This window comes from Rhineura floridana, chromosome 14 (genome assembly GCF_030035675.1).
Source record: "Rhineura floridana isolate rRhiFlo1 chromosome 14, rRhiFlo1.hap2, whole genome shotgun sequence".
NCBI lineage: Eukaryota > Metazoa > Chordata > Lepidosauria > Squamata > Rhineuridae > Rhineura > Rhineura floridana.
Window position 1 is genome coordinate 39,691,037 of NC_084493.1, and position 27,326 is coordinate 39,718,362.

Below are 27,326 nucleotides of genomic sequence, written 5' to 3' on the forward strand. Positions count from 1 at the left end.
ACGCTCCCCTGGAGGATGCACAGCATCGTCACGGAGGCTCACCTCCAGCGGCCTTCAGAAACCAGGTGGACAAGAGGTCTTTTATGGTGCAGATCAAGTGATGGTGTTCTCTCCTTAGACACACCTGCCCGGAGCCTGCTTGGACATGCAAAGTCCAGCCTCACCTCTTTTAATTGCCCTTTCTGCTGTCTTTATAGCTGCTGGCTTATTCTGGCTTTTTTGCTGCTACCTGCTTTTTTATTCTGTAGCTGTATTTTTAATTGTTTCATTGTGAGAAGCTTTGAGGCTGTTGTGAAAGGCAGGGCAGGTATAATTCAGGAAATAAATAAGCAGACAGGGAGTCGGCACACTGGCTCTGGGACTTTGAAGGTGCTTGGGCACAGGAAACACAGTCCATCCCGCCCCCCACCCCACGGACCTAGAAGAAGCAGGACATGCAGGTAGAGAACTCTGTTAGGCTGCATCTGTCTTCTTGAACGTAGCACTGCTCTGGCCCAACCTTGCCACCCTCTGGAATGGACCCACAAAGCACGACCTGGGCATGAGCAAGAGGAAAGCTCGGCAAACAGGACTTTAAACCTACACAAAGTATTGGGGGACTGAGAAGGCATAAAAAGTTCACCTGGTCCATTAGCTGAGAGTAAAGCTCATAGCAGTTGTCAAAAATGTACTTGTACGTGGAATCCAAGCAGGCTCGGACACAGTCCTTCACGACCGCACTGGCTCGGGGTGGACTCTGCAGTTCCAGGACCTGAGCAGCATTGCACAGAATCAGAGTTCAAGAGTTTCAACATTGCATAGTTTGCCCCTGTCAAATTACTGGGCCTGTAGGAAGGGCAGCTCTTACTATATCAGTATTTTCATCCTCAACTTTCTAGAATGTCTCTGCTTCAACGATGTAGGGTGGTAGTTTACTGTGTGTTTAGTGCTACTCACATCTGCTTTAAATCTGCACAGTTCACATGACATTACTGGCAAACAGAAGCTATCACACAGTTTTCCCTCTGTAAATCTGTACTAACCCAATCCACTGATAATACAAAAAGGGGAGAAAAATATATGTGGGCTTTGCTTCCCTCCTCCATGTAGGCTCTTTACTCCGATGCTTTTATGTGAGTGTATCAATCATGTTCCTCCCCACGCCACTATCTCCTCCTCCCTTCTTTCATTTTGTTTCCTGTAGGCTGACAAACAGCTTCCAGTTGTTCTCCTCTGTCTGCTGGCCTTTTTATGTTGCTGCAAACAGTGCATTTATTTTATTTCCCCCCTAACGTGCACAAAAGCATAATACTGCTCAAACAAAGATTTGTATTTCAGCTGTATCCTACCAACCATAGGGACGGTAAATACATTTGCACTTCTGGGTGTTTTTTTTAAAGGAACCTACTGCAGCTGGTAAACTGAGCATGCTCAGTTATCTAGCAACCAGAGGGAGTGGAAATGTATAATTAGAGGGTGGGGCCACAAGGAAACAGCAAGACTAATCCTTCCCAGAGGAATGCCTACTTGTGTGAATGGGAAAAAGCAATGGACAGTTAACATTGAGCAGGAACTGTGGATGGTGCAAATCTATTACGAAGGTAAATGCAGTGTATTTCCTATGAAGAAATGCTCCCATGTAGATGAGCTTGGTCAATTTCCAACATATTTTTTGGTGAAATATGGGGAAAATCTTGTTTTCAACAGAGGGTTGGGGGTTTAGAATGAGGAGGTTCAGAGCCAGGCCACCCCCAAGCTGGATCTGGTGGTGGCCCTCAGGTGAAGGAGGAAAGAAACTGAGGATTCTTCGGGGTGAATTCAAAGGAACTTTAAGCAGTATTAAAATTCTAAATAATTATGTCCGCTTAATATTTTACAGTTTAAGATTTCTGGTCACACCAGAAAACAGCACCTTACTAGTGCTGAATTACGTCATTCTACAATATCGGAGAAATGTTATTGTAGCAAAATCTTTTCAACAATTCCTTCCTCTCTCTCTGGCCTAATTCACAGCTGGAGGTTATTGTGAGGATTTCTAGGTCTTCAAGCAAGCCCCCAGGTAGGAATTGTCCTCCTAAGTCCCCATTTAAGCACTAAGAGATTGATCTGGTGATCTCGAGAAGCACATTGTGGTTATCAAGAGCTGTAATTACCTTCATGCGGAAAAATGTAATGCTGGTTAGCAGATCCACGGTTGATTTCAGGTCTTGAAGCCTCTCGGGGCTGCTGGCAGGGAAATTGTCCTGGCACATGAACAGAACAGAGAACAAAAAGGCAGGCACTTCAGCCGCAGCAAGCCAAGAGAACCAGGCTCCCAGAGTCCCTGGAGTCCAACCCTCCTCTCCGGCAGCAAGCAGACACTGAGCCAGCAGGAAGAGGAACAGCTGCAATGGTCACGCTGGGAAGAGAAGCCAGAACTGCGCTTCAAACATGGAAAGGACAATGCAGGCTTCCTCTCAGCTCCTCAGCGGGGTCTGGCCAAGAAATGGCACCCGAGCCCAAGCCTACAAGGGGGAATAGGCTTCCTCCTCCTCCTCCTCCTCCTCCTCCTCAGGGAGGTATGGCAAGGGCCTCTGCACCAGCAGCGCCTTCTACTGGACTGAGCACCAGGCTGTGAAAAGAGGAAGGGCACCCGTCCAGGCAAGACACTTCAGCTGAAGTGCCACATGGGAGATGCACCACCTCCCCTTCACCCCTAGGAGAGGAAGGAGCATTCCAGCCCTTGGTTTACTCTTGATAAGGAAAAGCAACCGCTGTCTGATAACAAAACTACCCCCCCAAAAAATTGCACTCTAAACATGCCATATCAACCCTTCCCATCTTTAAGCTTTGCAAGCAGGGCTTGGACCTGGCTTGGGAGTTTCCTGCTCAATGCAAATTGCTCTGAGGCCTGAAATCCAGTTCTGCCGCACCCATGCAATGAGCTTGCAAGAAGCATGCCAAGAGATCAGACAAAATCTTGCCACGCTCCCCCACAAGATCATCATGCTATTTGTGTCGAGGAAACTACCCAACTTTGGAAGAGAAGCGGAGAGACAGTTCTTTGGCTTTCTTCAGTGCTCAGAGGCCCAATACAGGAAAGTCTGTGCCTTGAAATCTCTGAATGTCAGCAAATGAAATCCCCCCCAATACCTTGGAGAGATCTGGCCAGCCTGGGCCCCCAATTCCATCCATCTCTCAGTCACAGAATGAATCCAACCCCAAGGTCTCCTCCAGCCTGTCCCTATTTTCTGGGAGGGATTCAGGGCTCCTCCAGACAACCTGTTCATGGAGCATTCGTCCTGATTGCCTTGCAGGGCGTTTATACATTTTCCTTTGAATCAGTGGTTCACCTCCCACTTTTCATGGCATTTCCTAACTGCAAAATGTCTCTTTTTAAAGGGGATTTGTTGAGCTAGGGTGACAGCAGAGTGCTTTCATCTGCTTTAATTGCACAAACCTAAATTTCCTGTATGTGCGTGAACCCATCCCACAAAATAGTGACAGTCTGAAGGCCCCTCAGCCCAAGTTTGCACAATTAAAGTGGGCTGAAGAGCTCTGTCACCCTGGCACAACAAATACACTTAAAAACTAACAGACAGAAAGACTGCTTGCAGTTAAGAAAGTGATGGGGAAATGCACTAAAAAGTGGGATAAAGGAGATGCATTGCCTCTGTGCAAGCAAATAAGAATGAATGCTCAATAGAGCAGGCATCATATTTGGGGGAGGGCGCTGTAGCTCAATGGTTAGAGCACCTGGTTTGCATGAAGCAAGTCCCAGGTTGAATCTCCAGCGGCATCTCCAGGTTGGGCTGGGAGAAACTCCTGCCTGAAGCCCAGAGAGCTGTTGCCAGTCAGTGCAGACAATACTGTGCTAGATGGGCCCCTGGCCTGACTCAGCATAAGGGAGCTTCCTCCGTTCCAATACATTCCTGATAAGCTTTGCACAAGCAGATCAGGCTGAATGTTCAGTTAACGGGGCGTCTGGAGGAGCCCCAAGTCAGGCAGAAGCAGACACAGCGATGTAGTTTGGGGCGATGAGGAAGGGGGCTGTACATACCCTGTATTTAGAGAGGTCAATCCTCAGTGAATTGTGCAGCTGATCCAACAGTTTTATGAACTTTTCTCTCTGCATGGAAAAACAACAACACAGAGCACAGACAACCGAAGTTAGGCTGCCCCTGTCCAGAGAGAGGCACAGCTGGACCGCCAGTCGAAGCTGATGGAAGGCACTCCGTGCCACTGAGGCCACTGGAGCCTCAGGCGACAGAGGTGGATCCAGGAGTACCCCCAGGCTACATACCTGCTCCTTCAGAGGGAGCATAACACCCTGCGGAGCAGGCCACATCCCTCCAGCCAGTCTAGGAACCAGCCACTAACAGTGCCTCAGTCTTGTCTGGATTAAGCTCCAGTTTATTGGCTCTCATCCAGGCCATTACTGAGGGAAGACACTGATTTAACGCATCCACTGCCACACCTGCAGGAGTAAAGGAGAAGTAGAGCTGTGTGTCATCAGCACATTGCTGACAACTTACTCCCAAACTCCGGATGACCCCACTCAGCGGTTTCATGTAGACATTAAATGGCACGGGGGATACAACTGGCCTCATATTGCGGGACCCCATATTGAAGATTCCACTGGGCCAAACAGCATTCCCCAAGCACCACCCTCTGCAGAGAACCATCTAAGTAGGACTGGAACCATTTCAAAGCAGTGCCATCCACCCCCAACTCGGAGAGAAGAATACCACGGCTGATGGTATCGAAAGCTGCTGAGAGATCAAGGAGAATCAACAGGGGCATACGCCTCCGTCTCTCTCCTGACATAGGTCATCATACAGGGTAACAGTTTCTCTGCCAAAACCGGGCCTAACCCCAGCTGAAATAGATCCAGAAAAGTGATCCCATCCAAGAGAAACTGGATGTGGTCTGCAACCATGAGCTCAAGAACCTTGCCCCAAAAGGGGAGATGGATAACTGGCTGATAACTATTTACATTTTCTGGGTCCAGGGAGGGTTTCTTAAGGAGTGGTCTAACCACCACTTCCTTTAAACAGGCAGGAGCACCACGTCTCACAAGGAGGCATTAATTACCCCCCTGGCCCAGCTCATTGCCCCTTCTCTGCTGGTTTTTATCATCCATGAGGGTCAAGGGTCACGAGCACAAGTGGCTGCCCAGGCCAAACCTAACACCTTGTCCACATCCTCCAGCCCTACTAACCAGAACTCATCCAACATAACAGGACCAGGCGGTGTTCTGCGGACACCTCTTGAGACTCATCCGCTATAACAGTGGAGACAAGGTCCTGGCAGACATAAGTGATTTTATCCTCAAAATGCTTTGCAAACAAGTCACAGCGAGCCACTGTTGGCTCCATCACCTCCTGTGGGCCAGAGTGTAAAAGGCTTCGTAGAACCCAGAAAAGCTGTGTTGGGTGGAGTAATGAGGACGTGACGGAGGCAGCAGAGTGCCCTTTCTTTGCTGCCCTCACTACCACTGAGGAGGCTCAATACGGAGCACTCACCTGTGTTCAGCTGTATTCGCTGGGTTTTTCCCTCCATTGGTGTTCAAGCCGTCTCCCAGCTCGTGTCATTGCCCTTAGCTCTGGTGTATACCAAGGAGTCGACCGGGCCCTACTAAGCGGGAGAGGGTGCTCAGGAGCTATCCTGTCAACAGCATGGGCCACCTGCCTATTCCACAGATCAGCCAGGGCTTTGACAGGGGTGCTTATTGCATCACTCAGAAGATCCCCCAGACCCATTTGGAAACCAGCTGCATCTATCAGCATCTGTGGGCAGACCCTCCTCACAAGCCTCTGCAGAGGGGAAAAATGCAGAAAGCCTAAACCTGGGGAGGAGGTGATCCAACCATGACAAGGGACTCATATTTCCTACTTGCAGATCACCCTCTTCCTGTCCCATTGAGAGGACCAGATCCACAGTGTGACCTGCTCTGTGTGTTGGGCTGATGACATCTTGCGACAGCCCCACGGTTGAGTGCCAGGACCCACGGGGGTGCATTCTGCTGGGGCTGCTGGGCGTGCAATTCCTCCTGGGTAGTCTGGCAAGTTCCCTCATTTTGTTTCCTCTGGATGTCACAGCTCCAGGCTCTGGCTGAGCATCCCTTCTGTGCTCCCAGCTGGGGAAGAGGCACATCACTCCTGTCTGGCACGGATGCCCCCCGGCTGTGGGTGGGCTATGCTGCCACCTTCCCTCCTGGACCTTCAGCATCCCCCTTCATGGCTGCTTCCTGACCAGCCTCAGGAGAGTGATGCTGGCAGCTGCCTCAGCTGTCCCCGGCTCGGGCTCTGCGGCAGCCTGGAAAACGCCCCTTCCGCAGCCCTGTGATGTGGAATTGCGGCGGCGGCAGCAGCTGCTGCCTGGGCCAGTCCTCAGAGAAGGCAAGGTGGTTCTGCTGTGTCTGCCTTGCAATGCTGACATGGGGGCAGGAAGGAGCAATTGTGGGAGAGAAGGGGGGTCTCCAATTACTCCCCTCCCCTTATTATGGAGTGTTTTTCTCCTGCTGGACTCAGAGATCAGAAATCAGCTTGACTGGGGGAGGGGGACAATTTGCAGGGGAGGCCCCTTGGCTCTGGCTAAAGCATCGTGCACCCCACGCAACAATGCATGTGGGACCCTGCATTTGCGGAGGTGGTGCCTTGTTTGGCTTACAGAGGGGGACTTTTCTGAGCATCCTTCTTCATCTAGCCTTTCAGCTGATGAGCTGTTTAATTTGGCCATTTAAAATCTTTTAGTAGTGTTGTTCTTTGTAATCCTTTTCATGTTTTTATGATGTTGCTGTTTTTATTTGTGATGGGTGTACCCTGCCTAGAAGCTAAAATGATGAAACTGAGGTTATCATACTTTAGACACATAATGAGAAGTCATGATTCAGTGGAAAAGACAATAATGCTGGGAAAAACAGAAGGGAGCAGAAAAAGAGGAAGGCCAAACAAGAGATGGATTGATCCCATAAAGGAATCCACAGACCTGAACTGACAAGATCTGGATGGTTTATAACAAATGCTATTGGAGGTCACTGATTTACAGGGTCACCATAAGTCGAAATCAACTTGATGGCACATAACAACAACAACAGTGCCTTGGTGGTTTTCAGAGATGAGGAATAAAAATATTATAAATTTAAATCAAGAACAGCCAATACAAGATTTTCTTCCAGCTGTTTTCAGGCTTCCCTGAATCAAAGGAACAGTTTGCTTTTAGAAAAAAGCTGAAAGCTTTGCCTGAACTCAGAGCTCTATTTCCTGCTGCTGGCCGTTCTTGATATCCATCTGTTGAATCCCAAATTGTTTTGCTATTTGCGTCAAATGTAAATTAGCATTAACCTCAGAGAAAGGACCTCAGCTTGTAAAGATTAAGATAAAAATGTTCTGAACAAGAGCGAGCTGGAGCTAGGAATAGAAACACAGGTGCTAGGTTGGCGGGTGTGTGGCGGTGTTTGTGTGTGTATGTGAGACTGGCTTTCAAAAGCTGCAGTGCACCTCCCAGCTGAAAAGGCTTTTTAGAGACTCTCAATCTTTTTGCGATAAGCCTGACTACCCTGCTTGGCCGAGTTAATTACAGGGAGGTCATTTTTCGGTGTTGGGGAGTTTTGCTCCGCTTGCTGGTCTGGGGGGCGGGCAGAGCAGTTTGCCTCCTGCCATCACCCTTGTTGCTCTTTGCTCCAGGCACTCGAGCAGTTCAGAATCTGATGTCTCTTCTTGTTTAAAGTAATGCCGACATAATGAAAATTAGCCGACAACATCGAAATCAGCAGGGATGAAGCAAAGAGATCTGGTGGAGCTTTCACGGTGGATTTAGGCACAATCCCAGCCTCCGTGAAGCCACTGGGCTGTGGGAGGGACTCAGAGTCCCAGACCCAGCCTGTAACTCTGGGAAGAGAAAAAGCAGACCATAATAGCACCCTCTGCTTTGCTAACTTTTAAAAACATGTCGCTTTTGTGGACACACTGGTTGGCCAATCCCACTGGAGAAATGGACTCGTGGAACGGTGGGCTGGGCTCATGGACTGCCTGTCGCCCTTGGGATTTCCTCAGCAGAGTGGCAGAGGGGCCAAGCAGGCACCCTGAGGACCAAACAATTTTCTACAATTTTGGTTTTGTTTAAGCTCTTTTATGAAATGCAGAACTCCATGGAAATCTGCTCTAAAACAGTCTTGCATTCAACCACTTGCCACTGGCCAACAGGAATTCCATGCAGGCAAGTGAAGAAAGGACAGAGTCACAAGATGCTCAGCTTCCATGCTGGCCACAGAGAAAGGGGCTTCCCTGGTGATGCTTGGCCAGCCCTCCCCCCCCCCCCGGCTTCCCTTTGTGCATGGAGGAAGGGATGTGGAAATGCCATGGGATGGCCACGGAGGAGCAGAAATCTCAGTCGCTCTGCCCCCAGTGGGCAGCGCTACTGTGCTGGGTGTGCTGGACGGGGAGGCCGCTTCCTGTGCGTCTCCAGCAGAGATTGCAGGCAGCTGTTGGAGAAGGCAGGCAGGCAGGCAGCGCTTCCGGCTGCGGCCCATGTGGAGACTGCACAGTTTTTTGTTTCCAACTACCCTGCTTTTTATTCATAAGAGCAGGTGAGCAATATTTTTTGCAGTCTAGTAACTTTGGGGGACTTACTAACAAGGCTGATTTAGAGAATAACAAACATATCACAACATAACACCTTTGAAAGGTATAAAATCCTGATTTCTTTTTAGTTCATAACATCATCAATACAGGCAGAGCAAATGTCACTATGATTCCATGTCTTACTTCTTTTCGGTTCATTTATGTATATATGTGTGTGTGCATAAGCTGTCAGGCCATCACACAGCATGGCGTCAGGGGTGGGGCTGTGCAAGGGGGCAGGCCATGCAGGGAGAGGTCACAGAAGCGCCAGAGACCTGTGGTGGCTGTGCAGGCAGTGGCCACAGTGCCCTGGGCAGGCGGTGGCAGAGACTCATGGTGGGTGGGAGACCACAGCCAGCAGCAGCAAACAGCCAAGGCAAGCGGGATGGGGTGGGGAGTGGCAGTGCATGGGGATTGGTGAGGGGGAGAGGGTGGCGGCGAGGGCAAGGGGGGTGGCAAAGGGCAGTGTGTTTCTGTGTGTGTGTGTTTTGACGACCAATGTGGGTGGGTGGGGGTGTTGGTGACCCATGTGGAGGAAGGGGGCACCTTTGGCAATGGTAGGCAGGGTTGCCGAGCAAAGGGAGCAGGGTTAGAGCACCTAGTTATTTAATTTTTTTGGCCCGTTCCAGCCACCTGAGAAGTCACATGTCAGCTCCCAGAGTGGATGCATTTGTTGTTCCATACCAGCAAGAACACTTGCTTGCAACCAACATGGCTCTCACAATTACTTATTCTTATTAGATTTATATCCTGCCCTTCCTCTCAGCAGTTGCCCAGGGCAGCAATGGGGATTCCTTATCAGTTGTCGGAGAACCCAAACTAGAAAGCTCCACTAGAATAGTTCCTTGAATGTGAATTTGGGTATAAAACAATCCTACTAGAATCTGCAATATCTGCTTCCAAGACAGAGCAACACACACACACACACACACACACACACACACACACGATGGTATCCTCTCCTTATTTATGTTTTGTTTTTAAGTGTGGCTCCCTAGCGGTCGTTAATGATCCGATTCATTTTTCCTCCAATGTCTTTTCATTTTTCCAATCTCCTCCGATTTTTTCTTTTGCTTTGCAGAGAATTGTCTATATTATAATCGCTATTTATTCATGAGTCTCCACCAGTATCGGTCTTTATTCTGAACACTGTAATTATTGCCTGTTTACATTCCTTTTCAAGAGCATTGCAGGGCAGATTAGGGCAGATGATCAAGTCAGTGTCTTCCCCCCTGCTGCTAACAATCAACACCCCATTCCCCCTGCTGCTTTTTGTCTGTCAGTTACAATCAACACTTCATTGACACTAGTTAAAAGGAATACACATTTGAAGAGCTCACACAGAAAGCAGATTGATAAAAGCATCACTCACACTATTGATGATTTCAAAGCAAATTAAAAAAAGAATCGGGAAAAAAAGAAGAATTAATTGGAAACCAGGTGCGGAGAGTTGCTACTTCAAAATTTTCTCTGCAAAGATGGAGAGTATCAGAAATAATAATTAATCCAATGGCAAATCCGATTATTACAGAAATGGAGCCCATTGCTAATATACACACGGATGGGTCTCTACAGCCACCACCAAAATTAGCCCTGATAGAGAGCTCTCTCCTAAACCAAGGAAAGAGCATCCAGGGTCCAAAAGACCCAGTGAATCACTTTATATTGCGTTATTCTCAACTTGCACTTAGCTGTCGTGAGAAATTGAGTAGAACAGTTTGACATGCAGGAGCAGAACTGGAGCTTAAAGCAGTCTGGCCTTGAGCAGGCCGGCTGCTCCACCATGTCCAGCCTATGTCCTCTTCCAGCACCTTCTGCTCCTATTGGCTGGTGAGGCTGGTGCGGGAGCTGCTTCTGCCGTGTGACCTGACCGCGTGCAGGGGCAGCAGAGAGTGGCGGCGGTTGAAGGCGGCACCTGACAGGTCATCTCCAAGTGGGCAGTTCTCCGTCCCCCCCACTTCTGCTCTGCTGATGCTGGCTCCACAAGATGAGGAGCAGAGTCCTCTGGCCAGCCAGCGTCAAGCCAACAGGTGGATGACATACCAAATGCTCCCTGGATGGATTTCAGTACGTGAGGCGACTGTGCCAAGGGGCCTGGATTCTTTTGGGAAGGAGCCTCCTGCTGGTTGACATCCCTATCAATAAGTCTGGTTCTTGAGGGGGCATGTGGGCTGTGTACACGCATGTTGAAATGCACACAGGTCATTTTCTCATAGTGTGCTTTTGTACATAATGGTGTGCAATTGCACCAACATGTTGTCAATTTCATCCAAACTACACAGGAAGTGGATTGGACCGTGAAAGACCAACCCAAATCATGTTTGCATTTTGACAGATTTGTAGGGCAGTACAATATCTCAGAGAGGAGGTCAGGTGTCCTGCTCCCCTGGTGCATTCACTATAGCTGCCCAATTTCCCTGCTTTTTAAAGTTTGATAGAAATATCTGTGGGCTATAGGTACATTCTTAAACCACAAGGCTTTTTGCCTATTAGTGAATTTCTCTGCTTTTTAATCTGGAAGGTAAGAAATGGGATCCTGTGCAAGTTGGCTGAGAATGGATTGATCATTTGCATGCTTATTTACTGAAGGTAGAGCCTGACACTGATTTTATGTCTTCTACGTTAAATTTTACCTTTGTAGTCCCTTTATAGTACCAATCCCTATATATATGTATATATGTGTGCATATATATATATATATATATACTATATTTTATGTATTTTAATTTATTTTAATGTTTTTGTGATTTTACTGCTTACAATTTTATTAAGTACATGTCTGATTTTATTTTTGTAAGCCGCCCTGCGTGCCCTATTATAGGGTAGAAGGGTGGGATAGAAATATTTTAAATAAATAAATAATATTGATTTCAATGGGATTTCCCCCCCTGCAATCATGCTTAGGATAGATGAAACTGTTCATGGGGGAGGGAGGGCTGGAGTGGTGAGGGGAGGAGGGGAGAGGAGAGGGGGAGGGGAGAGAGAAGGGGAGGAACAGGAGGGAGGGGATAGGAGGGAGGAGGAGGAGGGAAGGGTAGGTTTGATCATTTGCATGCTTATTGAGTTCAATAGGATTTACTCTTGTGCAATCATGCTTAGGATAAGTGAAACTATCATAGGGGAGGGGCAGCGAGAGGGAGGAGGGAGAAGGGAGGAGGGAGAAGGGAGGAGGAAGGGAGGAGATTGGGTGGGTGGGCACTGGGAAGAGGGAAAGCCCCTTTCCAAAAGGAAAACATTTTTTATAGTATCATTATATTTCAGGGTTTCCCCCATCTTTTTACTACACAGCAGAGACGTGTAGTCTCCCACTAAAATTTAAACCAAAGCTGTCCCTGGCTACATCCACATCAGAATTTGATTCTACTTGAAACAGTCATGGCTTCACCCAAAGAATCATGGGAAGTGTAGTTTGTTAAGGGGGCTGTGACTTGTAAGGAGACGTCTTATTCCCCTCATAGAGCTACAATCACCAGAACAGGGGCTGACTGTTAAACCATTCTGCCCACTGGAGCTCTGTCAGGGGAATAGGAGTCTCCTAACAACTCTCAGCACCTTTCAAAAACCACACTTCCCAGGATTCTCTGGGTGAAGCCATGACTGTTTCAAGTGGAATCAATGCCTGGCATGACGAAGCTTGATGCGGAGGAGTATTCTTAATACCGGCTGCTAGTGTTGATGTTTGGGTGTATTTTAACTTGTTAGTTAGTTTGTTTGTTTGTGCGTGTGAATGAGATTGTGTGGATGTGTTTGTGTGCGTTTATGTGTATTTTATGTGTTGTTGTGTGAATGTGCCTGTTGTGTTTTAGTATTTTTAAATATGTGCCTGGGAGAGCATATTTTGCATTTAACGGGGAGGCTTTCGGGGGCCCCAATTAGCGTAGTGACGGGTTATGGGAGGTATGGTGCTAGGAGGAGAACGTGCCAGGTAAGGGGAACTCGCCCCAGACAAGTTGTGTCTGTGCCTTGTTCCGGTTCTCCTCAAGGCCACAGAACTGCTGGTTGTTCTATCAGCCAGCCCTTAGATCTCCAGGTGCTGCTTTGAATGCCAGGTCGGTATATAATAAAACCTCCCTTGTCCACGACTTAATTGTGGATGAGGGTGCCGACCTGGCATGTCTAACCGAGACCTGGGTGGGTGAGCAGGGAGGAGTTGCTCTCTCTCAGCTTTGTCCACGTGGGTATACGGTGCAGCACTATGGTAGACCTGAGGGTCGGGGAGGCGGGGTCGCTGTGGTCTATAGGAGTACTTTCTCTCTCACCAGGCATCCTGTCCAGATGGCGACTGGTCTAGAGTGCCTCCACCTTGTGCTGGGTCAAGGAGACAGACTGGGAATCCTGTTGGTGTACCACCCACCTTGCTGCCCAACAGCTTCCCTAGCTGAGCTGACAGAGATAGTCTCGGAGGTATTGCTGAGCTCCCCCAAACTTGTGGTGTTGGGGGACATCAACATTCATGCCGAGACTGTTTTATCTGGCGCAGCTCAGGACTTCATGGCCTCCATGACAACCATGGGGCTGTCTCAATTTGTTACTGGCCCAACGCATGTATCGGGTCACACTCTTGATTTGATCTTCGCCACTGGTCATGGAAATGGTGATCTGGAGGTGGGGTGTTTTTCATCTACTCCATTGTCATGGACAGATCACCGCCTGCTGAGTTTTAGACTTACGACGACTCTTTCCCTCTGCAAGGGTGGGGGACCTATTAAGTTGGTCCGCTCTCGGAGGCTTATGGATCCTATTGGTTTTCAGACGGCTCTGGGAGTTTTTCCAGCTGATAGTACTGGCGCTCCTGTCGAGGCCTTGGTCGAACTGTGGAATACGGAGATGACCCGGGCTATTGACACGATTGCTCCCGCGCGCCCTCTTCGATGCAGAGCTCATACAGCTCCGTGGTATACCCCGGAGCTGAGAGTGATGAAGCAAGAGAGAAGGAGGCTGGAGTGCAGATGGAGACGAACTCCAGACGGATGCAGTTATGCTTTGGTAAGTGCCTCTACTAAGTCGTATATAAAAGCGGTAAGGGCGGCGAAGAAGTTTCACTTTGCTTCCTCTATCAGGACATCTCTCTGCCGCCCTGCAGAGCTTTTTAGGGTTGTACGAGGACTCTTACATTCTGGTCCTCGAGATACTATTGAAACATCTGAAGCTCGCTGTAACGACATCGCAGGGCACTTCCAAAATAAAATCGCATGCATCCGTAGGGACCTAGACTCCGATGTTATGACAGACGAATCCATTGAAGTGTCCAGAACACGGTCTTGTCTTTCATTATTGGATGAGTTTCAGTTGGTGCAGCTTGAGGAAGTGGACAAGGTACTTGGATTGGTGCGGGCGACCACGTCTGCTCTAGATCCTTGTCCATCTTGGCTAGTGAAGGCTAGCAGGACTACTACCACCGGCTGGGCCAAGGAAGTGATAAATGCCTCCTTGAGGGAGGGAGTAGTCCCTAGTAGCCTCAAGGAGGCAGTAGTAAGACCTCTCTTAAAGAAACCTTCCTTAGACCCAGATGACCTGAACAACTATAGACCGGTGGCGAATGTCCGCTTTTTGGGCAAGGTTCTGGAGCGGGTGGTTGCCGGTCAGCTCCAGGTGCTCTTGGATGAGACCGATTATCTGGATCTGTTTCAATCCGGTTTTAGGCCTGGTTTTGGCACTGAAACAGCCTTGGTCGCCCTGTACAATGACCTCTGTCGGGAGAGGGACAGAGGGAGTGTGACTCTGTTGATTCTCCTTGATCTCTCAGCGGCGTTTGATACCATCGACCATGGTATCCTTCTGGGGAGGCTCGTGGAGTTGGGGGCACTGCTTGGCAGTGGTTCCGCTCCTACTTGGCGGATCGTCGCCAGAAGGTAGTACTTGGGGAACATTGCTCGACTCCTTGGACTCTCCATTGTGGAGTCCCTCAGGGGTCGGTTTTGTCCCCCATGCTTTTTAACATCTACATGCAGCCTCTGGGTGCCGTCATCAGGAGTTTTGGAGTGCGTTGCCACCAGTACGCTGATGACACGCAGCTCTATTTCTCCTTTTCATCTTCTACAGGTGAGTCTGTGGATGTGCTGAATCACTGCCTGACTGCGATAATGGACTGGATGAGAGCTAATAAACTGAGACTCAATCCAGACAAGACTGAGACACTGTTGGTGAATGCCTTCCCTGCCCAGATGGTGGATGCTTACCCTGTTCTAGATGGCGTTACACTCCCCTTGAAGGAACAGGTTCGTAATCTTGGGGTTCTTTTCGATTCTTCCTTGTCTCTGGAGGCGCAAGTGGCCACGGTGGCAAGGAATGCATTCTACCACCTTCGGTTGGTAGCCCAGCTACGCCCCTATCTGGACAGGGATGATCTCGCCTCAGTTGTTCATGCTCTGGTAACTTCTAGGTTGGATTACTGTAATGCGCTCTACGTAGGGCTGCCCTTGAAGACAGTTCGGAAGCTTCAGCTAGTGCAAAACACAGCAGCCAGACTGCTGATGAGGACCAGCCGGTCAGCGCATATAACACCTGTTCTGGCCCGTTTGCACTGGCTACTTATTTGCTTCCGAGCCAGATTCAAGGTGCTGGTTTTGACCTATAAAGCCTTACACGGCGTGGGACCGCAGTATCTTGTGGAACGCCTCTCCCGCTATGAACTGACCCGGTCACTTCGCTCAGCGTCTAAGGCCCTCCTCCGGGTACCAACCCATCGGGAAGCCCGGAGGACAGTTACTCGATCTAGGGCCTTTTCTGTAGTGGCCCCCGAATTGTGGAATAGCCTCCCCAAAGAAATACGCCTGGCGCCGACGCTTCTATCTTTTTGGCGCCAGGTTAAGACCTGGCTATGCTCCCAGGCATTTTAATGCGTTTAATGTTACAATTTTAAATCTCTTTGTTTCAGTTTATTTATTGTGATATTTTGTATTTCTGTACTTTTAATCTTTTGTACACCGCCCAGAGAGCTATTCGCTATGGGCGGTTTAAAAATGAAATAAAATAAATAAATAAATGGGTGTGGACCTGATTAGCCAAGCCAAGCAGCTGTGAGTCTGGCTTTTAGAAGGCTGACAGTTGGTTCTTACTGAGCATGCCTGCTCTATCATAGACTCCAATGTTAATTTTCTTAAATTAATTAAAAATCAGCAATGCATTTTTTAACTTTTAAACTGCAGAAGATGAAGGTCAGAGTACGGGGCAAGGTCAGTAATAGGATTACAGGTACACTGTGAACATGGCTGATTTTTAATTAATTTCAACAAATTATGAGACCACAGAAAAAAGTCCAACAGGGGTCTGGATTTCCCCCCTCATTTTACACTTTGGACTCTAAATTCTCTCTGAGTGTTTTGAAAACCTAGATGGTTGTTAAGCAGGCGTTTCTGAGTTCAGGACTGTAAGTTTTGTAAGATTTTGTTTTGAAATGAGCTTATGGGAAGCAGCAAAATGGCATGAGGGGTATTTTCAATTTAACATGGCGGAATGCAAAAAATCCATGCTGGCTATAGTATACAATAGCCACTCTTGTGGATGTATTATATTTTTATTAAATGGTTTTTGATTTGCAGTTACAAACGCCATGATACTCAATAACCAGCTACACCATTAAAAGTCTTGCAGAAACAAAGCAAAAGGAAAGGAATGGATGGGATGCTGACTGGTAAAGAAGAGAATGACTGAACTTGCACTCGGGCTCACAAATCAAGCAACTTAGAAAGAAAAGTGCAACAACTTCACCCTTGGAGACCAAATCACAAAGATGCACTTCAACACAAAAGTACAGAGCAGAGCCACGTTTCCGTGGTCTAACACCTCAACAAATGCACAGGGAGGAGTCTTTCCTTGCCCAAGAATGGCCACGTTGAGGTCTCTCTATGGTACAATACCCCAGGAAAGAGGACCAAAGCATTACGAAATCTGCCAGGGTTGTTTGGCCCCTTTCATCTATTGGGCAAGCATCCCTGTTGCCATGATATGCCAGGCTCTGTGCCCAGCCCCCAATTCCGTTGGGCAAAAATCAGTGTCCACTTCCTGATCTCTAGCTGTTGTTACCTGGACATCAACTGCATCTGAGGAGACAATGTGTTGCCTCTTGTGGAGACTGACTGGAGCATATGAGACTTCTCAGCAGCATTCAAACTGGAAACGTCCAGCTATTCAGCTCTGCTGGGAAACTGGACTGCAAACTGCAAGGAGGAGAACAAAACAGCACTTACCCCAAAGTTGGTGGCAGCAAATCGATCAGAGGCGGATACATTGGTTGTGGCCGTGGTGTGAGCATAGAAGGCATTGATGTTGGCCAGCAAAGTGCTCATGACTGCTGGGACACCAGAGCACATATACTTGGAAGACAAGCAGGAGAAATGCCTATGAGGCAAACCAGAAAGTCAACCTTTAAAGAGATCACATGAGCTGTCCTGCCCAGATTCTTTAATAGTAATGCCAAATGGCCCAACAACAGGTAGCATGCAACAGAGGCTGTCTGGAACAGCATGCAACAGAGGCTGTCTTTAAAACACAATATGGAACCTGGGGACGTTTGAGATTACACTTCTTGATTTGCATTTGGTAAACTCTGTCTTTTGGGAGAGGCCGGGGGGGACATCTGAAGGATGCTGGGTGAGCGCAGCTGGGGAAGTGCTGTTGCCTGCGATCTGGGACCGGCTGACTTCCCAGGACACTTGCTCACGGACCTCCTGACCTAGACGATCCTTCCTCTGTGCCAAGCATGCAGAATGTAGTCTATGAATCCCAATGGCCAACAGTCAGAACTTAAAGTCTGCTGCAAAATTTGAGGTCCTAAAAGCAGAGGGACAGCCACAGCCAGACTGCTGTAATGAAGTGTTAGACCAGGGATAGCCAAGTTCATATCCCTGTTTAGCCATCAAGCTCCCAGGGGGCCTTGGACCAGTTTCTCTCTCTCTTAGCTTAGCCTGCCTCACAAGGCTGTTGTGAGGATAAAATGGGGATCACAGGGACAAGAAGACATACTGCCCTTTGCTCCCTGAAGGAAGGGTGGGATGAATCAGCCAATAAGCAAACTGATGGATGAAAACAAAGAATTCATGATGAAATCTTGGAAGTTCATTTTTTTAAAAAGGTATTTGGCTTAGACTGGTTCTCCGTTTAAAAAGATGGACACAGGAGACTACAATATCCAGTGCATATTTGACAGAAGAAAGATCCCAGGCCAGTCATGTTCCTCACAGGCTTCAGCGAGGTATCTTGGTTTTGATTTCTTTTCTTTGAGTGTCAACTGGGAAGCTGAAACCAAGGGTTAAGGTTTCTCAGAGCTGGGCAAGGGCCCTGATCTGGGGTGGGAGCTTGTATGGGCCCACACCCTGCTCATTCCATCAGGGGCAGCAAATCTAGGTGTGGGTTGTTCTGTGCCATTGGAACACTCCCCCCCCCAGCTGAGATGAATGGAAGGGCCAGTCCTTGTGCACAAGGTGCAAAGGCGGGGCGACAGCGGTGGATGCCCCTTTTCATCTCTGGACTGGAGTCTGGAAACAACAAGGCGGCTGTAGCCATTTCCTTCCAGCAATGGATGTTTTGCTTCTGTGCAGTGAAACTGCCACGTATGTCTCTGGTGAAAAGGTGCTTGAGGGAGCAGCTCGTCTGCACTGTAAAAATTAATTAGTATGCAAATATTACAATGTTTTTCAAAGTCTTTACACAGAGCTTTACACTTTCCCTAGGCATGGCGGAAGGGACAGTATTAGCAGCATTTTCAGCTTGCATTTCAGCGCTGGAATAAAATTAACCTGGTGTGTCAAAATGTCTGAAAGCTGCCGTTCCTTTCATGGTCTTGTGGTTGTCTTTACATTGACAATGGGAGCTGAGTGACACATTTGCAGCAGTAGAGATGCCGTGGCGTCTTCATCCCAGTTCACATGCTAATGTGTTCGAAGAACATTATTTGGGAGAGCAAAATTTCCTTTTCTGCTTGTTTTCCAGCCACACATTTTGGTATTTTTAGCCACTTAAAAAGCAGGGAGAAGCCTGCAAACATGCAAATCCCTGGTGCAGACATGTTGACACCTTGAAAGGGATGTGGAGGGGGCTAGAGGCTTGTCTTCAGGCTGGAAGCCCCTTCAAGCTGTGAGAGTGAAGGAGCAGCTGGGTCTTCCAGGGGAACCATTTCCCTGACCGGCAATGGTCTCTGAGAGGAGCCTGCAGGGCAAATTGCTCCCAGCGGCTCCAGGCAACAGGCCCAAATTTATCCAGGCTATCCCAAAGCCAATCCCGTGCTTTGAATGGTGCCCAGGTTAGGGGTGGGCTAGGATTTTGCTCAAGTCGAAATTGAAACTGAACTCCCCCCCCCCCAATTCGCATATCTGCAGTCTCTGCAGAACAATACTGAATGCTATGAGCATCCATGACTTTTCCCAACACTGGATTGTTTTTTTTTAAACTGACTGGCCAGCAGCCTGACTTCTTGGATTTACTAACTGGAACTGACAAGCCTGCAATTTGCTTTCTCTTGGTGGGTGAAAGATCAAATAAGATTCTGAATGGAGGAGGAGCAAAAAAGTTGTGTTGAAAATATAGCCTGACCTCGTAAGTCGCAGTGCTTGGAACTTAGGCCAAAGTGGGCAGCAAGTGCAGAAGGAAGAGCTGCATGCTGCTCTTGGAAATGCTGATTCCTCAGACATGTTTACCCCCCCACACACACACACACCCGCACACACACCACACCCCCCCCACTCTTTATCGCTTCCTGCCCAGAGTTACACAGAGAGAGAGAGAAGAGTGTAGGGGGAGGAATACAGCAGAGACTGTTTGGACATACAGGGGAGAGGGGAAAGAGGGTTTCCATTCCAAAATGAACTTGAGGGTTGGGATTGGGGCTTAATTGCCCTGGGCTGAGCCGGTGCAGACAAAGGAAGGATGCATCAGTCAGAGGAGGAGGAGAAATTGACTAGACTGGTCTCTGCTTTGAGAATGTGAAACTGACCAAGCAGGCAGGCACATAGGCAGGTGGGCAATCTCGTTTCCATGGCACTGGAGGGGGGGGAGATACGTTTAATATACAGGGAGGTGGTAGTGGTGGCGAAGGGGGAGGATGGGGTGGATGGTGCCGGCCACCAGAGAGAAAGCTGCTCTTTCCCCTAGAAACAATAATCTAAATATTGATATTTCTCAAGAAGAAAAATATTTGGGATGGTAAAAGTGAACTAGTGCAGAAAACAAATGGAAAGAAACTGCTTGTCAGTCTGAGGGAAACGCAGTCAGATCAGCTGCAACAAAAATATCCCATCTCTAGCTCAGGTGGGGGTTGGCACAGCAAGAGGGTAGTCTCTAAACCTGAGTGGGTTCAGACAAGCACCTTTCTCCCACACCTGAGCTGACTCGCACAAGTGCAGGGAACCACTTGGAACCGTTCTAGCCAAGCGGATGCAGGATGAAGCCTGCCGCTTATATCCAGCTTGCCTCACTCCAAGCTTTGGCTGTGATGCTCACCTGACGGCCACAGAGAGCCAGCTGCTATTCTCACAGCACTCTTGGTGCCAACAGCTGCACCTCGGAGCCCACCTGTGCCAGCCCCCAGCCATGTGCTCAAGAGCCTGTGTGCAAAAGACTCGGCGCCCATCAACCGCGGGCACTCAGAGAGCTCGTCTTGCGTGCAAGGCAGGAAGCTGATCTATCTGGCTCCCACAAATGTCACTGGCAGGAACAGATGGGGGAGTTGTGGCTGCTCCATGCTGAGAGGCGCCCCTGAGGGTCTTTGGGGCAGCCCAGGAGGGTGCTGGATTGCCCTCTGCTCCTGGCCTTCCTCTCCCACAGTCCTCCACGCTGCCCGCACCTTTGCTCCCAATTGAACATAATGTGCTACTTACGTCATCGCTTGGTAGATGTATTCGACTCCATAACGCATTGCGAATTCATCAACAATCTCTTGGGCAGCATCATCAAAGTAGACCTTCCAGGCGTCATCTCCTTTGACTGCTGGGATCTGCACAGTCCCGCTCGACTTCACCTCAGTCAAGTAATGGAAGAGGTTCTGAAGGGAACACATTTTTCACCTTGGCCCCATCTGCACTATACATTTAAAGCAACGTCATACCACGGTAAACAGTGGCGGCTTCCCCCAAAGAATCCTGGGAAGTGTATATTTTGTTAAGGGTGATGATAGTTGCTTGGAGCCCTAAACACCTTTCTGGGATGGAGGCAGCAATTTGGCACCCTCGATCTCTAGCCCTGACACAAGGACCCCCAGCAGAGAACAGCCACAGCCCCTGCCTGTAGCCTCCACAGGTCCCAAGCTGTCTGCATGCCGGTGAGCTGGAAGCCGCAATGCTTTGTGAGTGGCACTGCTTGGGATCCCTGCAGCAGAAGAGCAAGATACAGGTGATACGCAGATGATGCTCTGAGAAAGGACATTTAACGCTGCAGTTCAGGTAGTCTCCTGTTGCAGAAATTACGCTGCAACTCCCTCAGTGAAGCTGGAGTGGTTTGGGGAACAATGACTTTGAGACAAGCGGCACCCCCCAGCAATCCTCTAGCGCCACAGTGCCCCCCCCAGTCCGGATCAGTTTGCTCCGCCCAGTTCCCTCGCCCCCCACTTATGATCCTCACTGCACAGCGCAGTCCACTCTGCCTGAGAGTCACCTTCAGATTCCTCATGAGCAGTAACAGGGTCATGCACGTGAAGAAACGCCCAGTGCCAGCACATACCTCGTGTAAACAGGTGTACTGCAGGTGGTATGGTGCAACCTTCTCCTCCCCTTTTATTTCCACGTTGAGCTTCAGCCGAATGGCCCCGGACACAGCAGACTTATCGGTTCGCTTGTCTAGTAAATGAGGGAGGGGGGCAAGTCACACACTGGCTGTGGCCAAGGGATGGATTGCTGGCAGCTGAGCAGACCAGTGCTGTCACACTCACACCACATTGCTTCTGCTCAGGGACTAATCCTGGCCATCCTCAAAGTGCCCATGTAAGGAGAGGAACTGATTCTGCCCCCCTCCCAATCCAAAGCCACGAGATCGTGGGGAACGCTCACAGGTTTGCAAGCGATGCCCGGAAACTTTTTCTCTGGATCCCTGTTGAAACAAATGAGACTAAACAAGCGCACATCCTCAAGGTCTGGCACACACAGAAAAGGTATGCTCAAAACGAAACAGGGATGTGCTGTGCTCCATACATTGTTTTTAAATGGCTTGTCTCCCTCTAAGGAGGGAAAAGGAGGCCATGCCTTCATGGTGAAAGAAGGAGAACAAAGGACGCGCAGGGGGTTCCAAGATCACGGAAGACAGAGGAGATGGACTTGGGCTGGGGGAAACTGTTAGGCTAACAAGCTAAGAAAAAAGCCTGCTCAGAAGTTCCACGTGCCATAGTTAGAGGTGTGATTCTGGCCACCAGCAAATGAGGCAACCCTCCCCTGTGGAGACTTTGGCCTTAAGGAGACCGTCACCTACCAAGGTTGTACCAGACGTCCATTTCCCCACTCAAGGTTCTCACTTCAATGATGGTTTGCCCCAAGAAGTCATCCGATTCTTTTTTGAAATGCTGCTTCACTCGGGATTTGATGTCATCATCTTCATCCCAGACTCTGACTTTTATTCTGTCTGTTGAGTTGTGGCATTCACTGAAAAGGAATGTCATGAAACAGACTGTGGCTCTGGAACAAAGCAAAGGCACCCACAGCTTCAAGGGGCTTTAACTTTGGGTTATGGTTTGTGGTCCCACTTGGGCTTCATTTGTTAAGGAGCTGTCACTGCACAAACACACTTGCAACATTGCACACACGTCCCTGTGAAGAGCTCCCTGGGCCATGCTCGGAACCAGGTTCTGCCCTCTCCCCTCAGGGGCTAGGCCCGCTCTTCAGCCTCGCGTCAGTCACAAAGGGAACAAGGACATTTGCCAGGATCATGACCTGGTTCGTCCAGGGCCAACATCAGCTTGAGAAATGGGGGTTCCAAAGAGTTACTGAGGTGAGAGGAGGAAATGCTGCGATAAGTAGCAGGGAGACAGAGTGAGAGCTCAGCTGATCCTGGGAGGACAAGGAAGCGCAAAAAGCGCGCTGCAGGGCTGGACCTTCCCACCTCCTGCCTGGAAGCAGCTGCCAGCATCCAATCCAGAGCCACACCCTGAGCAGCCATGAGTGCTCTTGCTTTTGCTACCTGAACATATAGATTGTGCTCAGAAGAGAAGAATATAAATGAAAAATGTTGGATTTTTTCATTAGAGGTCTTGATCTGTTACAGGGGAAGAACTGTGCCTGCGATCACTCACAGGAAAGAATATATTTCCTGTCTTGTGAAAGAGGCGTACAATAAATCTAGGGTGATACATAAACAAAGCCTGGTTGCTGTGGTTTCTCCAGCCTGTCATTATCTGTTTTCTCTTCTAACCCCCCACCCCAACCTTAAGCATAGCTCTCCAGCTGATTAGGTGAGAGAATTTGCCAGCGCTGGCCCTGAGCAGGAGGAAGGCAGCCCGCAGATCCTCTGCAACATGTTGTTGATGCCTCCATGGGGGGGGAAGGGCCTTGCTTATTGCCTTTGGTGCTGAACGCTGGAGGCGAAAGGGGCCACTGCCCGGCAGCCTTCGGACAGGAAGAGCTCCTCAGCTTTTGGCTCCCCAGCCCCTTCTTAAAGGAGTTTTGTGCTGAAGGTGGATTCAGGCTGGCTCCCTGTGCTGCCTTTTGCCAATCACCCCACCCAGGACGCGGGACCTCTGCACGCCAGAAGGCTGGCCTCTGCTGAAAGAGCAATGGCTCCCCAGGCTTGCAATCCGGGCCCCTGCGGGGGGAGCAAGGCTTGCTGGGGGGGATGTCCTTGTACTACCCCAGTCATCATTGCTCTTCCACGGTAAGCTGAGGAGAAGCGGTTTCAGGAGGAGGGGTAGCACAGGGGCAAGAAGGGGCAGCAGCCCCACCCTGCCTGCCGATGCAACACCGTTTGGCATTTTGGTGCTGCCTCATAGCATGGAGGTCACTGGACAGCTTAGCAAATAAGTAAAAAACTAATTGAAATATGAAGTAAAACAAAAAACCATTTAAAAAGGGTTGCTTTAAAAGAAATGGGGGTGCCACAGCATCTGGCTGTCCTGATGCGCAACCTATACTCTGCACAAGAGGCTAGTGTAAGGACAGAATATGGAGAAACCGATTGGTTCCCCATCAGAAAGGGTGTGAGACAGGGGTGTATTTTGTCACCCTATTGTTTAATCTATATGCAGAACATATCAAACGGAAATTCCTTGGGCTGTTCCATTATCTGACGTATGTTTGTGATATGATCTCTGGTACCTCTTCCCTTTCTAGAGGACTAGACTAGATGAGTTATTTTAAAAGGCCTGGGTATACAGAAAATTTCTGAAAATAGCACTAAACTGGCACTAGGCAAGCCCCTCTGGGAAGGCTGTTCCATCACGATGGTGCCACACTGAAATGGATTTACTTAGGGAACCCTCTACACTTTGAATGAAAAACACGCAAAGAGACATCACTGCCAAAGGGACCTTTGTGTGCAAATGTAGTCTACTCTGGTCCACTGCCCTCCCCGCCTTCTGCCTGCCTCTCTCGCCTTGCAATGCATCTTGACAGCTATGCAAATCTTCCCCTTGGCAAGGCTTGACACTCTGGGCTATTGCCAGGATCGACCCCGCAACCCAAGGGCCTGGTAAGCTCTAAATGAAGTTATTCCTGGGGGTTCCAGTTCTGCTCCTTTTCCCCTGGAGACTGGCAGCATTTTTACAAAATCAATCATTTGCTGCCATAAATTATTCAAGGAGAAAGAAAGCACTGCATTGTTTATAAGTAGATCCAAATAACATCCAAGCCAATTGCAGGAGGCAGGAGTCAAATATACTTGCGGGCAATGGGGAGGCGGGAGGGACTCTCACTGCACCAAAAGTGCTAGAGGGCATCCCAACTACTGTGCTGATTGTTTTAATTAACTTAATTAACTGATTGTCAAAGAAGATGACAGCAATGCCATCAGGAGCCTAGGTTAGACTCCTAACAGGGTCACCCAAGGCTAAATGGTCAAAGCTGAGGCATCAGACTAAGATGCATCCAAATTCAGAGGAAGGCAATGGTAAACCACCTCTTACCATGAAAACCCTATGAACAGAGTATCCAAAATGCAACACAAGATACTGCTGGAAGATGAGACCCCCAGGTCAGAGGACACTCATTGAGCTAGCTAGCTATTTCTTTACTTATACCCCGTGCTGACCCTGCTTAGCTTCAGCAGGGTGCTGGCCTCATGTGCCTTCACACCATAGCCTGGGAACTACTGGGGAAGAAAATGGACAATGGACAAGCACGAGTAGCGCTGTGACTAATGACGCAACCGGATCAAAACAGAAAGGAAGCCCAGAGGCTGATGCTCACAGATGCGAAAGGAGAGTCTGGAGTTGTACGATGTACACAGTAGGAACATGGAATGTGAGAAGCGTGAACCAGGGAAAGTTAGAAATTGTCAAACAAGAAATGGAACGCATCAACATTACATTGGCGTTGAGTGAATTAAAATGGAGGGAAATGGGACATTTTCAGTCAGGCAACTGCAAAATATTTTATGCAGAAAATGAGAAATTAAGAAGAAACGGGGTTGCTTTAATAATGAGAAGTGATGTAGCAAAAGCAATTAGGAGCTACAACGCAAGGTCTGAGTGAGTGATATCAATGAGATTAAACGGGAAACATATTAACATAACTATCATCCAAATCTACACTCCCAATGGCAAACACAGAAGAAGAGGAATTGGAAAGCTTTTATGCAGAAGTACAGGAAGAAATTGATCACACACCCAAACAAGATGTGCTGAAAATCATGGGGGACTGGAATGTAAAAGTATAGAACAGAGAAGAACTAGGAATTGTGGGGAAATGGGGCTTAGGAGACAGAAATGAAGCAGGAGAAAGACTTATTGCATTCTGTTAAGCCTGGTCTGTATACCCATTACACACCGATCTATCCATGGTCCTAATGATTGCATCATGCACTATCACGATCCCTCCACCCCCTGAAGAAGTATCCTCAGCATGAGATGACATCCCGCAAGGAATAGGTCCATTCTAAGGGGTTTTCTTCTTATTCTTATTCTTCCTCAGAGTGACACTCTCCTTCCCTGAGACCCTCATGCTCCCTGACCGCAGGGCAACCATCATCCTGGGAGTGGGACCCAGCTACAATGGCCCTGAAGGCCTCATCCACCAACCTCTGTGGCTCTATCAGCTTTTCCAGGTTAGCCACCTTGGGCTCAAGGGAACAGACTTGTTCCTGGAGGGTCAGGAGCTCATTGCACTGAGGACACACACATGGCAACAGGCAAAGTCATGCATGTGACAGACAGTGCAAACGATTGGGAAGTTGCCACACGCATGCTGGTCTGCTGCCTGCACAATAGTTTTTTTCATTTACTGAGTCAATATAAAGAGTTACGATACAGAGTGCCTACAGGGCTTTGATTTTCTTCAGGTGAAGGAATGGATGAGCAGAGTGGTTGAACTTGCCTTGATGCTCCATCAGCTGGGCACCCTCCAGGTGGAGGAATTGGCTCCCCTTGCTGAGTTGTTCTAAAGTTATATGCCTGGCTAGTTTCTCCCAGCTGCTAGAGCAGCCAACGAGATCAGGGGAGTGAACAACAGGTGTCGGTTAAGTGGGGAGTGGCCAATGGCCAATGAGTCAACTAGGGATTAAATCTTGAGAGAAGGTAACTTCCTGCCTTCCTGAGAGTCCTGTTTAAGAACCTTTAATAATGCTAGTAAAAAATGCTTCTACTTTTTTATTTCTTACTGAACACACTTTGCACGCTAACTGATAAACTAGACTAGTTTTTAGCTACTTTTAATATGAACTGAAAGCTGGAACTTTCAGCCAAGTCTTTTTTTCCACTTAGGGAGCCTCACCTTTTTAACCTAGGAAGACAGAGCTTGTTGTATTTTTTTTCAATCTAAGCTGTCTCTCCCACTAGCTGGATCTGTATCGTGTGGAACTATATATAAGTGGGGCTTTTTTTACTCCTTCTCCAAAACTAGGGTTCTCTAGTTCAGACACTCCTGAGGAGGACATTCTCATCTGTCGGGATCAGGGTATGTGCTCACAGTGGGTCTTGAACTGTTGAGCCAAGGGTGCCAAGCATGGAGTTGAGACTAGCTTGGTTCACACTTAATGCTAAGCCATGGTTTCTTTAACAAACTATGTGTTGTCCACAACAAAATAAACCATGGTTTGTTTATCTTGCCTGTAATGCCAATCCATAATTAAAACAAACCAAACATTGTAAACTCACAATAAGCCATGGTTTCAGATTATTGTTTGCTGGCAGTAAATGAACCATTAAATCACTGGACAGGGTTCAGACAACCCAACAAACCATAGTTTTAAAAACCATGACTTAGAGGTGTGAACCAGGTCTACATGTCATCACTTAGCACTTGCCAATGGAAGGATCTGCAGCCAACAACCAATCACAGAGCTCTCCTTGTGTCACCAATAGGCTAGGAGCAGGTCAGATGCTAATCCCTGACCCCTCCAGATCACTCTTGCTCGCTGGCTGGAGCAGCGGGGAATCTATGCTCCTTCCTTGGTTCCAGGCTGCCTCGAGAAGCCTAACATCTAGCTGACTGCCTGTTACAGCCTCCCCAAGGGGTCTGCTTTGTTCAGGGACCGTAAAGGGAGGCAGGGGCCGTTCCTTTGCAGTCTCTGCAGCTCCTGGGCATCCTTTGGTCATCTCATAATCTTTTGGCTCGGGAACAAATGTCCTCCAAGGGCAGTGACCCTGCAGGTGTCTTTGTGGGGTGGGAGGGGTTCTTT

The 27,326-nt window shown here is 48.6% G+C and overlaps 1 protein-coding gene across 5 annotated transcripts in view; it reads right to left on the minus strand.

Annotated features, from left to right (window-relative positions):
* UNC13C (unc-13 homolog C) overlaps window positions 1-27,326 on the minus strand; it is a 197,275-nt gene that overhangs the window by 80,086 nt on the left and 89,863 nt on the right. For all 5 annotated transcript variants that reach the window (XM_061595472.1, XM_061595471.1, XM_061595474.1 and 2 more), the window contains 7 exons: window positions 21,975-22,144; window positions 21,234-21,349; window positions 20,396-20,559; window positions 16,772-16,922; window positions 4,019-4,087; window positions 2,133-2,222; window positions 623-751 (listed from right to left, as the gene is read on the minus strand). In XM_061595472.1, coding sequence (XP_061451456.1) covers window positions 623-751; window positions 2,133-2,222; window positions 4,019-4,087; window positions 16,772-16,922; window positions 20,396-20,559; window positions 21,234-21,349; window positions 21,975-22,144 — 889 coding nt within the window. The remainder of the gene's footprint in view (window positions 1-622; window positions 752-2,132; window positions 2,223-4,018; window positions 4,088-16,771; window positions 16,923-20,395; window positions 20,560-21,233; window positions 21,350-21,974; window positions 22,145-27,326) is intronic.